General features: G+C 39.3%; 1 protein-coding gene across 1 annotated transcript in view; it reads right to left on the bottom strand.

Moving 5' to 3' along the window:
• CFTR (CF transmembrane conductance regulator) overlaps positions 1 to 17,014 on the bottom strand; it is an 81,129-nt gene that overhangs the window by 13,256 nt on the left and 50,859 nt on the right. The window contains exons 19-23 of the mRNA XM_049813560.1: positions 15,748 to 15,898; positions 14,417 to 14,644; positions 12,224 to 12,324; positions 4,731 to 4,973; positions 1,020 to 1,175 (exon numbers count right to left, since the gene is read on the bottom strand). Of these exons, the coding sequence (XP_049669517.1) occupies positions 1,020 to 1,175; positions 4,731 to 4,973; positions 12,224 to 12,324; positions 14,417 to 14,644; positions 15,748 to 15,898 (879 nt within the window). The remainder of the gene's footprint in view (positions 1 to 1,019; positions 1,176 to 4,730; positions 4,974 to 12,223; positions 12,325 to 14,416; positions 14,645 to 15,747; positions 15,899 to 17,014) is intronic.

A 17,014-nucleotide genomic window follows, 5' to 3' on the forward strand; every position in this document is an offset into this window, starting at 1 on the left:
TTGTGATGGAAAAGACTGTGTATGATTAGGAGCTGAAGAACTATCCAGTGTATAGCTTTCAAAAGAGAAGCCCATTAAGTGTTACTCCTGTATCAGTGTTGTTGGAAAGGACTGACAGCTTTCAACAACAAAACCACAAACCATGGCATTAAAATTTTGCAGTTCATTCCTACCTTTACAGTGAGCAATGACTTTTTAGTGCTACAGCATGCAGCCAATAATGTTCATTTTTGAGACAGACAATGCAGAGCTGTAACTAATATAGGACTCTGGTCCAGTAGCAGGGACATTGACAAGGGACTCAGAAGCCCTAGGTTTAATTGTTTACTCGTCCTTAGACTACTTTTCTTGTTCCAGTTATTTGAGAGTATTAGGGTGCCTAAATCCATGTGAGGAGCTGCTTCCTTTTTCATCTCTGAAATGGTATTACTTCCCATATGCCAGGACTGCTGCAAGCATAAATAACATGAAGTGCTCCCTTACACATGCATCATGACATGGTAGTGAGAGGTCACAGTTAAAAAAAGGGATGAGTCCAAGTTGGGCATCAGCTAATGGTCTAGTAGAATATGAGAAAAGCAGTAATTCTGCTACCGGCCTGTCAGGTATAGTATCCACATGTTAACTATATGTGATGTAGGGCTTTAGAAAACAGTAGCTGAGAACACCACTGATTGTCTTTTTTTCTTCAGGTGGCACTATCTTACTTTGAATCAACATACAAACTTTTTCAGAGGTGCAGGGATAAGCAGACTACAAAAGTTTCTGTTTGAGTGTGCTGTACCTTCCCATTTCTAGAAGAGTTCTTGTGCAAATAGCATAGAAACCCTCAAAAAGTGGAGTTTGCTGTGAATCATTGCATCCGTCCATTCATCCCACTCCCCTTTACACAATATCTTTGCATTTTGGTTTTGTTTCTCAGCATAAAACAACTAACTTCCAGCTTGAAGGTAACTATGTGTGTATGGATATAGAACCAATGAAAATAAAGGCACACAAATATACAATAATCTCATTACCTGAGGAATCACTCCAAATGCCTTTCTCCATTGCTGCACACTGACAGTGTTCCAGGAGACTCCATCAATCTGGATATCCCCTTCTGTATCCAGCAGTCTTAAAAACGCGAAAAGTAAAGTGCTTTTTCCTGAACCAGTTCTTCCCAAAAGGCCCACCTGCAATGCAAATCATAAAAGCAAACATTTAATACTGCTCACATATTAACCACAGACCAAGGCAGAAACACCGGAGAACAATCCAAATGGATCTCAACAGGATAGTAAATGTCGTTCATTTGGAAATGATAAAAGCAAGGGCTGAACAAAACACTGGGTCAGACCCTTCTTTGTTTCGTTAGAATTAACTAAGATGAAAAATCTCTTAGTCTACCCTTAGCTGAAGAACAGAAATTTGCTTATATATTGCTTATATATCTCTTGCACTGATTAGTCCAGAATTTTGTGCCTTTCCCCTTTCTTTTGCTATGAAGCCCTCTTCAGCAAAACCCGATCCAGCAGACAAACACCAAGTAGGGCATGCATTTGAATCACACTAAGCTACTCCATTTCCATGTAATTGAAAATAAAGGGCCTAACTCTGATCAGACCATGACTTTGTAGTGGGGTAGTCTGAGGCAGTGGTCACAGCACACACCATGCCGTTGCCAACCCCCAAGCAGCAATGCAAGTCCCCAACCTGCCCAGCTGGTGCTGCCTTTCCTCACCTCTTAGGTGGGAAGAAACATAATACACAGGGGTTTTTTAAATGCGGTATTCCCCTTGTGGGATTGCACCGACCTATTGCTGGAAGGAGCAATATCTGCAGTAACCACCAGCAAATGCTGAGATACTGCCTTTTCCAACAGCTGGGTTTTACACAGCTAATGATGTCCTGTCTGAGTGTTGGCTACTTTCGTAGGGTGACAATTTACATGTAAAGGTGAAGAAGGGGATTCTTCCTGCTGCCTGGCATCCTTTCTGTAACAGTGCCTCAGGCCCCCAAACCAGAAGAGCAGTCTGCACTTCGTTGGACTAACCCAATCTGTTGACTGGGTATTTGTATTCCAATCTACAAAAAAGTTGTGAAGGAAGACCCAGGGAACTACAGACCTGATAGTCTAACCTCAGTTCCTGGAAAAATTATGGAGAAGATTATACTGCGTACTATTGAAAGGCATTTAAAGAACAATGCAATCATCAGGCACGGTCAACATGGGTTCACAAAGAGAAAGTGCTGGTTAACTAATCTGATATCCTTCTATGATAAGGTCACCCACCTAGTGGATGAAGGGAAGGTGGTGGATGTAGTCCTCATTGATTTTAGTAAAGCTTTTGATACTGTCCGTCACAGCATCCTTCTGGACAAGTTGTCCAACTGTGGGATGAGCGGGTTCACGGTGCCCTGGGTGAAGGACTGGGCTCAAAGGGATGTAGTGAATGGGGCTATATCTGGCTGGTGACTGGTCACCAGCGGTGTTCTTCAGGGTTCAATTCTAGGGCCAGTTCTGCTCAATGTATTTATCAAGGATCTGGGTGCAGGAGTTGAATGCACCGTTAGCAAGTTTGCTGATGATACCCAACTGGGAGGTGCTGTTGACTCTTGAGGGACAAGAGGCCTTGCACAGGGATCTAGATAGATTGGAGCACTGGGCAGTGATTAATGGCAAGAAATTTAACAAGTCAAAATGGAGGATTCTGCACCTAGGACGGAGTAACGCCAGCACAAGTATAAATTGGGAGAGGAGTGGCTGGCGAGCAGCCCTGCAGAAAGGGATCTGGGGGTGCTGGCTGGCAGCAGGCTCAATATGAGCCAGCAGTGTGCCCTGGCAGTCGAGAGGGCAAACTGCATCCTGGGGTGATCAAACAGAGTATAACCAGCCGGTCAAAAGAGGTGATTATCCCGCTGTATTCAGCGTTGGTGCAGCCTCACCTTGAACAGTGTGCAGTTCTGGGCCCCACAATGTAAGAAGGATGTGAAGGTCCTTGAATGTGTCCAGAGGAGGGCAACAAAGCTGGTGAAAGCGCTGGAAGGAATGTCCTGTGTGGAGCAGCTAAGAACTTTGTGCCTGTCTAGTTTGGTGAAAAGGAGGCTGAGAAGCGACCTCATTGCTCTCTACAGCACCCTGAGGAGGGGATGTGGAGACAGAGGTGCTGGTCTCTTCTCCCTGATGTCCAGTGATAGGACATGGGGGAATGGTTCAAAGCTGCACCAGGGGAGGTTTAGACTAGGCATCAGGAAGGATTTCTTTACCGAGAGGGTGGTCAAACACTGGAACAGGCTTCCTAGAGAGGTGGTAGATGCCGCAAATCTGTCAGTGTTTAAGAGGCATTTGAACAATGCCTTCAATAACATGCTTTAACTTGGTCTGCCCTGAAATGGTCAGGCAGTTGGACTAGATGATTGTTATAGGTCCCTTCCAACTGAAATAGTCTGTTCTATTCTATTCTACTCCCTCAGCAGAGGAAAGCTCTCCTCTTTCCTGCTTGTTTTACATGTACTTCCCTGTGGAGCAGAGACAAACCCTCTCCAGTTTAAGGAGCATGCCCCAATTCTGGAAATGCTACCCCTGAGTCCAGGGTTCATCACTGAAATTGGATCACGTTCCTAAATCATAGCCATGGAAAAAAGGATCTTTGTTTTAAATGCTTTGCCCCCTCTCTGTACAGTACAAAAGTATCTTTCATTTTCCATACTCTATTGCCTTGAGGGATTTTCCAGGAAGTAAATCCACCAGACTACAGCAGCACCCACACCTCCATGCTCCAGGAATCACAGGTCCCTCTCTTCCAAAGGCAGAGCATCTTCAGGATGGTGCTGGTGCTACAGGATGTCTGAGTGCTGGTTTCAAAATTTAGTGCCCTCAAAATTAGTAGATGAAACATTCAGTTCATGTAAACCAAGACAGAGCTACCAACCTTGGCAGAGACTGGTGCTATCCAAACTAGGAGCTTCAGCTCAGGAAATTGTGCGAGCTCTTCTTTCCACCTCACTGAGGACAGGCCTTCAGCATGAACTTAAAGCATTAAACCTCTGCCTAATTGCTGTCCTGAAACTAAAGCTCTTTCTTGAACACAACGCCAAACACACATGAAGATTAATTAGAGGTTTGCCAATCTTCTAAAGAATAGAGCCGTTTATAGTTTGTTATATAATAATTTGGGGCGGCATAGAACCCTCATCGAATGGGCGAGATGGCACCTCCACCCTCCAGCTGCCGGAGCTAGCGATGCGTTACTCTTGGCACAGTGGCTGGTATTCTTTTGTGCCCTGCTCCACCTGGGTCAGGCTGCCCTCAGCACCTGCACTCACGGGCAAGCTTCCCTCTCCCTGGGAGGAGAAGGCGGATGACTTCAGACACAGGAATACAACTTAGGGAACTGCTGCATATGTATTTTATCGGTATATTCTGCTCCTCATGGCCAGCAAACATCCCCAATGTGCTTCACTGAGGTGTAAATTAGCCTTAAGGTTTCTAGGATAACTGAGGCAGATTTTCCTTGCCTTTTCTTTGTTTGTAGCCAATAATCCTACAGATGAGCTCTTTTTAAGAAGAGACACAAGACATTTCTGTTCTTCAGGAGCTTTAGATGATTACTTTGCTTTGCAACAATTTAACTTACAAAACCTTACTGAACTCAACCTACTCTTTAGTCAGTTAATAGGTTTATAATGACACTTCTATAGTTAAGCTTAATAGAAGTCAGATAAAACACAACAAAACAGTGTCTCACCCTCTGCCCTGAACTTATTGAAAAGGACATATTTTCTAACACAGCAGCTCCTCCTTCACCGTATTTGGCCGTAAGGTCCTTCACAGTCATTTGGCCCCCGGATGGCCAGTTCTTCTCTTCCTTCACATGCCTGTTTTCAATTACAAGGGCATCTGAAAGCTGGTTATTCTTCTGTGGCTTCACGTTTTTCGTTTCTTCTGTTGGCATGTCAATGAATTTAAATATTCGTCCGACAGACCGCATCTATGAATCAAAACAAACAGTATTCTAATTGTAATCAATAATTAGCTATTAAAACAAATTAAATCAAATTATTCCTAATTCCTAGCCAGAAAAGTGAGTTTCTTTTCTGTGTAAGCTATGCCATGATACAATTTTCAAAGGTAGGACACTTCTTGTATAGAGCTCTAGATTCTATTGCTCTTGTACAACTGATATTGGTCTAGTATGTGATTCTACTTGCTTCCTCTTTAAATGGACAAAATAGCTCTTTCTACCTTTAAAAATGTATTTTGAAACTGTAGATGATCTGTATTTATGAAAACAAAGTATGATCATGAAAGCTATCTTGGAGTCTTCAACTCCTTCCTCCTGTAGGGGATTGCCCAACCCAAAACCTGAAGTTCCTTGAATAATCATTTATCTCCAAAGATCAGCAAACTGTGCAATTTGAAAGATGTAAAGCAGTAGCACCAAGTAAAGAGGAACAATCATCAGACATTAACATCTGAGTATTTATGAGAAATTACCTATAGTTTTCACCAAAAGAATAGTAGGAAGTTCCATGAGAATTAATTTTATATCTGTAATTATATATATATTAAGTCCTGTAGTTCATGAATTTCAGACAGAAGTTGCTAGTAGCAGTCTTGATGAATTTTCAAAGGAATATGGGACTAGAAAGGATCCTCTTGATTTATTTTTTTTTTTTTAAATGGGTCACGGGTGAATTAATACATAGTTAATTCATCTCCTTCACTAGAACTTCACTGCTCAGGTGGTCAGAAAACATATTTAAGTCTATGGACCAGTTTGTTCTTGTAAATTTATTAATTCTAAATTCTAAATAGTTCTTTTTCCTAGCTGCTTTCACCATCGATTTATGGAGGGCTGCCTTAGATCCAGTCACCCTTTGTTCTTCAGGACTAAAGAAAATCCAGTTTTAAGCCTCTTTCTTAACATATGTTCTCCTTCACCAAACATCCCAGTCAAATTAATCTTTCCTGTCTGACCAGAATCTACACAGCATTTTGGATGATGTTTCACAAGGACATTGTACAAAGGCAGTGATACTTTCCTATCTATAATAGGAATATCTCAATTAACACATCCTAGGATCACATGCTCTTTTCTTCACAGTCACATCTTATAGTCACCCTCTGATTGAGCAGTGGTCAGCCAAGCTTTCCTCCATCTTAGCCATTTCTAAATGAGGAGATCCTTACTTACAACAGAGGTTATTCTTAGCAGTCTCTCAATTCAAGCCTTTGCACTTTGGTTACTAAAATCTATTTCATATCTGCCATTTGAGGTCACCCAATACCTTTCAACTCACAGCATTCTTCATGGTAACACTGCCTTACAGCTTTGTGCCTTTGGCAGATTTCTTCAACACAATTTTTTTTTCTTTGTTGAGAGCATTAAAAAAAGATTAAACCAAGCTCAGTCACAAATCTTATCTTTGTTGAGTAGCCTCCCTACAGCTTAATACTTACAGCTTAATGCCATTTCCTTTCTGTCCAACTCATTAACTAGTTTACAGTTCTTGTAATAATCCTGATCTCCTTCATTTATATAATTTCTGAAACAGAGCCACAGCCAGTGCTTTCCTGAAGACGAATGAGATCTACTACATTACTTTTGTCTGGAAAATAAATCATTGAACACAGTTACCAGGTTAGTCTGATGCAACCCTAATGTTAGCAAACCTGAGTGAATTCACACTGTAAGCACTGCATCTTTAATTACTCCTTCAAAATAGTTTCTAAAGACTGCTGCCATCAGACTAACAAACTGATGGTGGCATCAATGACTTCCCATTTCTCCTTCTTAACCAGAAGTGACAATCGTTATTCTATCACACGCCACCACGTGCCACTGCCAGCTTGGTGGATTCATTGGAAGGGGCCATTATCAGATCTCCAGCTTCTCAGCTGGTTCTTCCTGAGCCCTAAGATGGGACGTCTGGTCCCACCTGGTCTGCATGCACGGGACAGCATCGTTCCAGCCCAGTTTCACATGTTTAGCTGAAATGTCCAACTGCAGAACCCAATCACACTGAGTTGAAGACTCTGATTTTAGAGGGACTGACTCATGGGTGGTGTATGTGTCCCTTCACAAAATTTAGGGAGACCAGGATTCTAGCTCAGGCTCTTCAGTTGCATGCCCACAGCTAGGCTGGTTTTTTGCATATAATTTCCACCTCAGATACTGTAAATCCCATTTCTATCTTCTGCTCCACTTTCAGCTCCCCAGATTAAACACTGCCCTTTTACTGAAAACTGAGATCAAGTATTTATCCAGAATTTGGGCCATTTGCAAGTCTAACTCTGATTTTGTCAAGTCTCTCTTCTCCATCTGCTTCTTGACCTCCAACGCATAGCTTGTTTTGGTTAACTAATCCATTCTGTAGAGGTTATCTTTTCTAATATACTTTTTTTCAGAGAATGTTGCTCATGCTGGTAGTCCTAGAGTCTCCAATATTTCCTACTGTTTTTCTCTTGCTATTCAGGATACAAATTTCACTCCCTTACTTGAAGAAGATGTGACTTTAATTCAGGTTCCTAGTGCCTTAGTCCAACTAACTTAACTAGATTCCTCATTTTACCAAAATTTGTCCTTTTAAACAACAAGAGTAAACTGTAAGATACTGTCAATTCTTATTGGTCAGAAATTATTTAGCAAAATAAATTAATAAACAGATAGATACCTGCATAGCTATTGCATCCAGGAATATCTGGGCCTTATTATTAGCATTCGTTCTCTACGCTGTACTCAGAGTACGCTGTACTCAGACCTTACAACTCAGCATCATGAAACACAATTGTGACAAGTTTTGAAAAGCATGCTAACATCCAAGCCTATTGATTACAATTTCCATCTCAACTACTGTGCAAGATGGAAAGGCATGGTCATCAGCATGTTGATATATGAATGTCATCTCATTTTAGTGAAACAAACAGGAAAACCTAGATCAGACTGACAATTTTCTTCCTGTCTGACTGTCTATAGTAAATCCCACAATGAGCACCATGCATTTATTTTAATTGGTGTTTGATGGTACATTTGTTTACAGAAATCTTATCCTTATAGAAGTATCGCCACTTCAGAAATGAAGGGTCTTTCTTGGCTTCATCAAGAGCTGTGAACGTTTGTACAGGCAGGGATTCCATATAATTGCCCAAGAGATCCTACCATTACACAGTAGCTTAAATGTGCCATGAAGCCCGCTGGACAAAGAGCCTTCCATTACAAAAGAAAATTTCATCACTATGTCCCAGCTCCCCCTGACTGATTCATCAGTCACATCACATATGCAGATATTTTAGACAGCTTAATACTTTAAATCAATTCAAAAGGATGCTTTCCTGGTTCTGTAATTTGAATTATGATTTAGATCTGGGCAGAATGCAGCATAAATGTCAGTAACATTTCACAAAGATATCTATTCTTCTTTTCACAGGTAGAAATCTTGTGTCATTCATAATGACAGGTATAGTGTAGGTGACAGCAAGTTTCTTATCCATTATTCCCATCAGCAATGTGCCTGCTATATTCACATTCTTTAACTAATGCTTTAGAATAAAGGAGTATATTTACTACTTCCATCTAAAAATGTCTAGAGCATAATACACTATTTTTAGCCTTGCCTAATTGTATTTTACTGAGATTTTAATAACATGGCAAATTCTTTAATTTACTTTCTCACTAATATCACTTAAACTCTTCTTAATGTTGAAGGAGAATTCTTAATATAATTATGTAATATATATTTCCAGAAAGTGGAAGAAGTAATTCTTTTACAAGTAATCTAATACAATTAGTTTCATCAGGCCCTATGTTCTCTTTGGCTAGGAACAGAGCAGTTACCCTCTCCAGACCAGACACACATAGTATCCAACAACCATGTTGCTAGACACCATCTCCTCAAAAACATGCTGTCTGGAAAGTGCAGTCTGCAAATGAGAGACCCTATGAGAGGTTGGTCCAATGGCTCACGTTGTAAAAAACCCCCGTGCACTAAGTCACCGCAAAAACTCCATCAATGCAGGAGGACCATATGGTTTTACTGAGGTTTCACATCTTCTGCTGTTACATTTTGGGTGCACTTATAGGAGATATACTCCCTCTTCCAAACTGCAAAAATGAAATATTTAGTTCATGTCAAACTTGACCTGAATTTTTCGCTCTTTCTCACACTGCTTTGCAGGCAGAAGAGGAAATGTTCTAAAATACTTTTCTTCATTCTGTTCCCTTCCAGATGACCAACACCTCACTTCTTTGAGAACTGTTATTCTGATGCAGATTTTACAGTCAAGTATTTAATCTACTTAAACTTTGGAAATAAACAGTGTTCTCAGGTTTTCTGCTGACAGTAGTAAAAAGCTTATTAAGACCATGTCCGACTTAAAAAAAAAAAAACCAATTGAACAGGTTAAAGGAGAAATAGCATAGGAAAATAAAAGGATGAAAACCAGCTGTAAAAGCACCATTATTTTTCAGAGTCCTAGTTTTTTCTTTGGTCCTCTTCTCTACCAGGTACTACTTTAACTCTTCAGCATCCCTGATGTACAGGGTGGGGCACTGTGAGGTTTAGCAAGTGTGGTTTTAATATCTCTTTGGGGGATTCTTTTTATATCTCCTTACATAAGTAATCTTGGCAACAGTAAAAGCATGGCATTTTCTCTTTCCCTGATAAAAGGAATTGTCCTTCCCAGTTATAGCACTGCTACTGCAGGATACACATCAGTGAAGGAGGACGTTATAAAGCATTGAAACAGTCCACTGGGACCAGCCATTGCTTATCTGTGAAAGCAGCACTTACTGGAAAACTTATTTTCTATTTCCTTATATAGGAAAAAAATTAAAAATACTACAAGACTGCCTGGAGGGGTAAGAAAAAGACTAAAAAACAGCTAAAGGGATATAAGCAGAAATTATCAAAGTGAAAAGATAAATCTAGCCTAACTGGTAAGCTTTAAATGAAACAATGGATAGCTGTCAGAGTGACCACATATGTTTTGGTTTTTTTTTTTAAAAAAAAGCAGAGCAGATAAAGTATCAGGGCTGTAGAGAATGAAATGCCAAAACCATTATGGGGTATTAAAAGACAATGGGGATTTTTCAGTTAAAGCCAAACCAGTTCAACAGAAATTGCTTCAAAGAGAATATCTGTGTATGTAAAAACAAAATCCAACCTAGAAAGTCAGATTTCTTCAAGATGTATGCCAGTGCCATGGAAAGAACAAGAAGGAGATTGTGTGGAATAAAGTCAAATTTGCCACCTACCCATCTGTTTAGCCAGTACTTCTTCTGGTACATTTTTTCCTTCTTCATGTGATCCTGCTTTCCTATTCTCCTGCCTTCCTGTCCTTTTGCTTGCATTTATTTCACTGAAATAAATACCTTCCATACCTTGTAAAACAACTCAGTAGAAGCTTAATGTTACCTACTAATTACAGCAGCTAGGCCTTTGGACATGGGTTTCAACCACTTGCAGAAAACTCCAGCTCATATGACAACCAGAGACCGCTACCTATAAATGCGCTATACACTCAGGCATGCTTCTGTGCATGCTTGTAAGCATGGATGTCACAGCTGCTCCAGGAAGGGCAGGAGTGATGTCATCTAGAGCAGTGCATGTGTATCTGTAACTGGAGACACATGGAGATGTGTCAATTCTAGTCAATCTGGTCCTGTGGGGTGCTTCAAAGTACCCCTGGAGAGAAAAATAGAGTATAACCAAAGAGAATACAAAGTCAGGCATACATGCAAGCCTTTGCAGGACATTTGTAACCAAATAATTGTAAAAGACTTTAAAGAAGGAAGCGTTAAAATGTGGAGAATACAAGCAGTGGGAAATAATACATCTGTATCACCCAGTGAAGCAGTTTTATTATCTTGAAACCATGAAGCTATTCTTATCTGTTTGTGCACAGCAGCAGCTTTTGAATGTCAGGAGAACCATCCTGCCAGCAATATCTATTGTCATCTGGGATATCTAAAAATCCATGGGATGCGGGTGGGCAGCTATCCACTGCTGAAAGAATTCCAGAGGATCCACTTATGAACTGATGCACCTTAGAAGGCTATCATGAATGTAACTACTGCTGCAGTGCAGTAGTTTGTCTTAATATAGAGAAGAGTACTCAAAAACACCTAAAGCAACTTGAGACTTTCTTTTCAGGGGAAAGGGAGTTACTTCCTTATTGCTACTAATAGATGACATTTTAATATCACTGTATTTTAAAAAAGGGGAAGTTCTTTATTAAAACACTAGTGTGTCCAGCATGCTCTGAATCCCACAGTAAGACTTTCCGTTGCTCTTGTGAAACACCTTTAGTTTGTATTAAGCTGTTTTATATGTGCACATGATTCTTACACAGATTGTTATACTTAAAGCAATCACATTATGCCTTACAGGGCTAAGATGGAGTTTACAAATGAGAGCTGACTGAAGATTGTCACTGTTGTGCCTTACCAATGGCACATTTTACTTCATTATCAGTCACACAACTGCTGTTTGGCATGTCTTGCAGTTACAGCAAAGAAGCCCTTTCACAAAGTGTTTGCCCTTCAAGACAAGCTGTTCTAACAAGTAAAGAAAGAGTCAGCATAAAACAATTGGTGGATAGGGAAAAAATGTGTCCCTGAATGGCAGTCAGCTTTCTGGACTATCACCAGTCACACACGTAAACAAGAGATTAGATGTTGTAAGTGGTTAATTCCTAGTTTTGGGGCTCTTAAGGATTTCCTTCAGGATGAGGGTAATTGAATCATTTAAAAAAAATACGTCAGACTGGCAAATATTCCTTCACTGTCACTGTCTGCCCCAATTATATATTTTTTTAAATGACAAGTCTAAATCACTGTTGATTTTGCGTGGAAGGAGCTCAGAAACATCCATCGTGATGGGCTGTGCAAAGGCCTTAAGTAGACCAAGTAAGGTATATTATATATCTTGGTAAGGTATATAATCATAACAAAACAACTCCAAGCCTTTTTGAAGTCTTCCCATCACTGCTACATCTGCAATCTAAATGCTCAAATGCAACTATTTGCTGTTGCCTATTCTAGTCCAGGAAAATTTTGGTCACAGAAAAATTCAGTTTGTGCTGTGCCAAAGCCAGTAGGTTGCTATGAAAGGTATGAGGGGAACTTTCTGACACATCTGCCTGATATCAAACTCTGAAAATAACTCACTGAACACCCATAATCAGCAAAATAAGGCAGTTCCTCAAAAGAAAGCAAAGCACAGTGCATTTTATGCTTACCAAACTATCCACATCTATGCTTGAGTTTACTGCCCACTGCAAGGTTCCCATGATGTTCATAGCTAAAGTAAGAATAATGCCAACTCTACCTGGTCCATCACCTGCAGAGAGAATAGCACATTCAATTTATATACAAATAAAAAGCCAAGAGAAATCAGAAAATTATCATGTATATCTTAAAATACATGTTCACATTCTCTCCTCTTTTATTTCATGGAGAAAACGTGGATTTGTTAATTATACAAAGGACTGAGAGCTTAATCATCAGTTAAACACCTGGCTTCAGCACTGAATTCACTAGAAACCCTGTTCTTGCTTTGGCAGAAGAAAAAATTGTATCTTGGTACATAAGCTGTAAACAGAACCAGGCCTCTGCAATCTCGATTTCAATTTCCTGTTTCCAACACATATGAATCTGTGAAATGACTCTTATCTAACTAAAACACCACAGCTAACAACTTTAAAATTCAAAAGAGTTGCGTTGGTTTACATTCTCATTTCTTGGAGAAATATAGGACATGTTCTCCTTATTGTTCCACAAAGATGCAGAAATAAATCCTTTTGCTTTAATTGTCTGCTGTAACAAACATGGGATTTTCCTTTATGAGTTCATACAATGCAATATAAGCATTTAAACTACCCCACTGTTGATCTTTAATCTCACTATGTGTTAAAGGGAATTGAGAATTTAAGCCAAATGCCTTTCTCTGATTCTCAACTTCTTCTATGGCTTTTTTCAACAAACTTCCTCCTGTTTTGCTTATAGACATCTTGTTAACAAAGTAATTATAGAAGTAAACAATAAAAGCAAAATATTCCTCCTGAAAGATGACAGATTAAGAAAAGAAATTTAGTGTGTAACAGTAAAGTTTACAATGGTGGCAAGATGACAAATTTTCACATATTTAAAAAGTACTTCTAACTCCTTTTCTCAAATCCAGAAAAACGGTAACATAAGAAACAGTTTTCCTAAAAAAAACCCAAACTACTAAGCGCATAAAGCAAAAAAATGAGAAGGGCAGCAGAGGGTATTGTTTCCCTATGAATTTTAGGGGAACTAAAGTCTCCTTTGTAAAAAAAAGTACTGTAGGTGCATATTTTCATACAGAAGTATTTCTGTGGTTGGATTTTTTTTTTTCTAAGATGAGGAGAGATCCTTATACAAGAAATACAGGATAGCATTTCATATACAATACAATATTTGACAAAATGTACACTTTTCAACACTGAAGTATGATCAAACGAAATTTGGATATTGTTAGAACCAAAAATCTCCTTCACAAAACAGCAAATTCTTTTTCATCAGCAACCATCGTACTGAAACTGCATCCAGATCCTGCACACAAAGTTCAGTGTAATATTTGGAAGAGGGAGAATAATGCCTGAGAATCAAAATCAAAAAACATACATAACAAAAGCGTAGTGAATTAAAACCTGTATTTGAAGTAATCTGTAGCTAAATCTGCTGAGTTTTTCCACAGAACTGAATTATTCCAACACTTGGGGGACATTATTCTCCTATTCTCTGCTTGTTGGAGACTGGCTACACCTGGCCAGCTACCAGCAGTATTTCAAATACAAGTAAGATAGTAGGGTATAGAGTGATTCTCATTCATGTACTGGGTTTACCAACAGTGGTGAGCCATTTTTAAGGGGATTTTGAATGCAGATTGCAAAACTTCATATTGAAAAATGGGTCAGTGGGTTGGGAGTTAGAGAACTGGATGACTATTTCTGCTATTGGTGTGGCTTTAAAAGATCATTACAACTTCACGTGTCTTAGCCATTTGCAAATAACAGGAACATTAACTTCTATTTACTAAAAAACTTTGAGCTATACAGATGATAATCAACATCCAAGCTTCTCAGTATGCTAATGTGGTTACATTAATGTGGTTTAAAACACACAAAAAATTACTTTTACAGCAATTACAGTCAAGAAAAGGAAAGTTCTATCCCTTCAGATATTCAGATTAATCCTTTTAATGTGTCCTCTACAACATTAGATTGCAGATATAATGGTGTAATTTCTGTTTTAATTAAGTTGTGTTTACTATTATGACATATTTAAATCAGTGACTCCAATGTATGCTAAATTTTGCAATGGTTTATTTCCCTCAGAAGTTTCGAAAGCTGAGATATTAAACAGAAGCAGAAGACTTCCATTTCAGTACTCCAGTAAAGTTACTGTACCTGTAGTTATGATAGAGATGAATGCCACAGCAACAAAAAAGACAACAAAAATCATTTCTATCCTCATCTGGAACCAGCGCAGTGTTGACAGGTAGAGGAACCAGTTTGCCGTGTGCAGGTTCAGGGCTTTGTGAAATAAGGTCTCAAAATACGGCTGCCGCCCAAAAGCTCTCAGTGTCCACAGCCCTTTTAAGCTTGTAACAAGATGGGTGAATATTGGACTCCGAGCTGTAAAGTGTTTAAATTAGAAACATCATAAGCACTCATAAGCAAATAACCTTTGATATAATGCAAATACACAGCCCTATGCTCTAACTCACAGCAGTATAACTATTGCCAGTGTTTAATTTACATATGTTTTTGGAATAGATGGCTGAAGTAATCCTAGCACAGGATATACAACAACAGTCTTTGCATGAATGGGTTGAAATTCCATTCAGTGTATTGCCAGGAAGGGATCACATTAATTCTTCATAGTTAGCATATTACTAGGGGAAGCTCCTCGCCTGCTGTAAGATGCCACAAGAGAAAGGTGGCTCTTCCCCAACCAAAATGAATTCTTGCAATTCTGATAACTCCATCAAGTGAAGTTTTTTTAGCACAGAGAACTTTAATGCTCTGGATTCAACTGTACTGACATGGTAATTTAAAGCAGATCTTGCATTACATAAAAAGTGGTGAGCCAATGCTGTATCCCTGTGAACATCAAAGAAATTTAGATTTAGTTCTGAGGAACTTTAGAATTACACTTAAGTAAAAGGGATGATGATCATCAGGGTTTAAGATTCAGGACTAATTTGCTGAGGATCTGCCAGTTTGTTGAAAAGCCAGGCCACAGTGCCTGATCTGCAAACCCACAATTCAAAATGAGGTTTTCCATTTTACTGGGAATGTGTTAGTCTCTTAATGGGGGGAGAGAAAGGAAATTTAGTCAAATAATTTATTCAGAAATAAGAATTCTTTGCAATCAAGATATATCCATTCTAAATTTTTCTTATAAAGAAACAAACTCATAGGGCACATACCAACTCTGACCACAATTTTTCAAGTTACATTTACTCTCAAGAAAACTATATGTCAGGACTTTATTTGTTTTCAGCTGCAGTGGTGATAAAGCCCAGCTTTAAAAAGATCTTCTCCACCGCTCTTTGGTGGCAGAGCACTCAGTACTGGCTGGACCAGTAACAGCACTGGCTTTAAGGAGATATATGTTCTGCTCCCAGAGACAATGGCATCTTGCAAGAGAAAAGGCAAAGAAGAGGTGAAAGGGTGAATCACTTCTCAATTGATTTGTTGTGGATTTAGAAGTCTACCAATTTTGCTGCTCCTACCTTCAGATTCCAGTTGTTTCAGCTGCTGAGAAGTGTGGAGGAAGTATGCCCTTAACACAATAAAGGCTGCTATCACAGGCACTGATGCCAGGAAGATGTAGGGTTGTAATATTGAGACTACTGTTATAGCGCCAATCACAATCAGTATTAACTGTAGAATGAAAGAAAAATACTATTGATACAGTAAACTTGTCATTTTATAGACTAGAGATTGGTGATGAATCTCCTTCCCATGGCAACTACGTATTTTTTCAACAAACATAAAGTGCTAAGTGTGATTTGCAGCTGAGAACAAACCTCCATGAAAAGATCATGAATAACTGAGACCAGATCCATAACCTGTTGGAAAAAGCTGCCATTTTTTCTAACAGATGGAAAAAGTGTTTTCTGCAGTACAACCAGTATTGCAGGCTTCTAAATTATGAAGCCACACAAAAACAATGGCAGCTAGGCACTCACTCTCCAGTTAAAATTGTAAGAACAACACTTGCAATATCTGCAGCCACCTCGTCTGGACTAGGTGTGCCAGACTGTCAGGAGCAGAGTGCCAGTCTCCTGCAGGGTCTGGGCCAAGCAGTTTTTCGAAGGGTCAGAAAAAGTGGGAAATCGCATATTATCACTTGCTAGCACTACTATTCATCCTGATCAGAAGACAGGAAATAAGTCGTAAGAGGACTTGTGGTATGAAAAATGAGCGGTTTCAGGAGAAAAAAAGATGGTTTAAGGTGGCAGATGAATCAAAAGGAAAAAAATCATTCCAGAGTTAATCTATTTAACCACCAGAGACTACTACCATTCTCGTAAGACCTCATCCTCAGTAGCTCCAGACAGATTTAGCTAAATCAGGCCTCAATCTTTACTCTAGAAGCACTTTAAGCACTTACACTGTTTTTGTCTCATACCTAAATCTAATGAAAATCAAGTATATCAGTGTACACAGAATAGCAAAGCTCTGCTTTCTATCAGTATTACCTTTCACACTGAACAACTACTTCAAACTGCAAACTTCTGAGGCTAAAGCAACTGCAAATGAACAATTTGGCCACAGTGATGAACACTGCATTGAAACATCACTGCAAATGACCAGTCAGCAAAGAAATAGATGGAAAGCAAAACTAATTTCACATTAGGAAGAAACCTGCAACTGGTGCTTTTGCTACTACATCCACATAAATTCAAGGAAGGATTTAAATTTCCAGTACTCCAATCAGAGGTCTTTCATGAAGAGGAAAGCATGTTCCGGGTTTCCTATCTTTTTTTTCATCAG

This window comes from Accipiter gentilis, chromosome 11, assembly GCF_929443795.1.
Source record: "Accipiter gentilis chromosome 11, bAccGen1.1, whole genome shotgun sequence".
NCBI lineage: Eukaryota > Metazoa > Chordata > Aves > Accipitriformes > Accipitridae > Astur > Astur gentilis.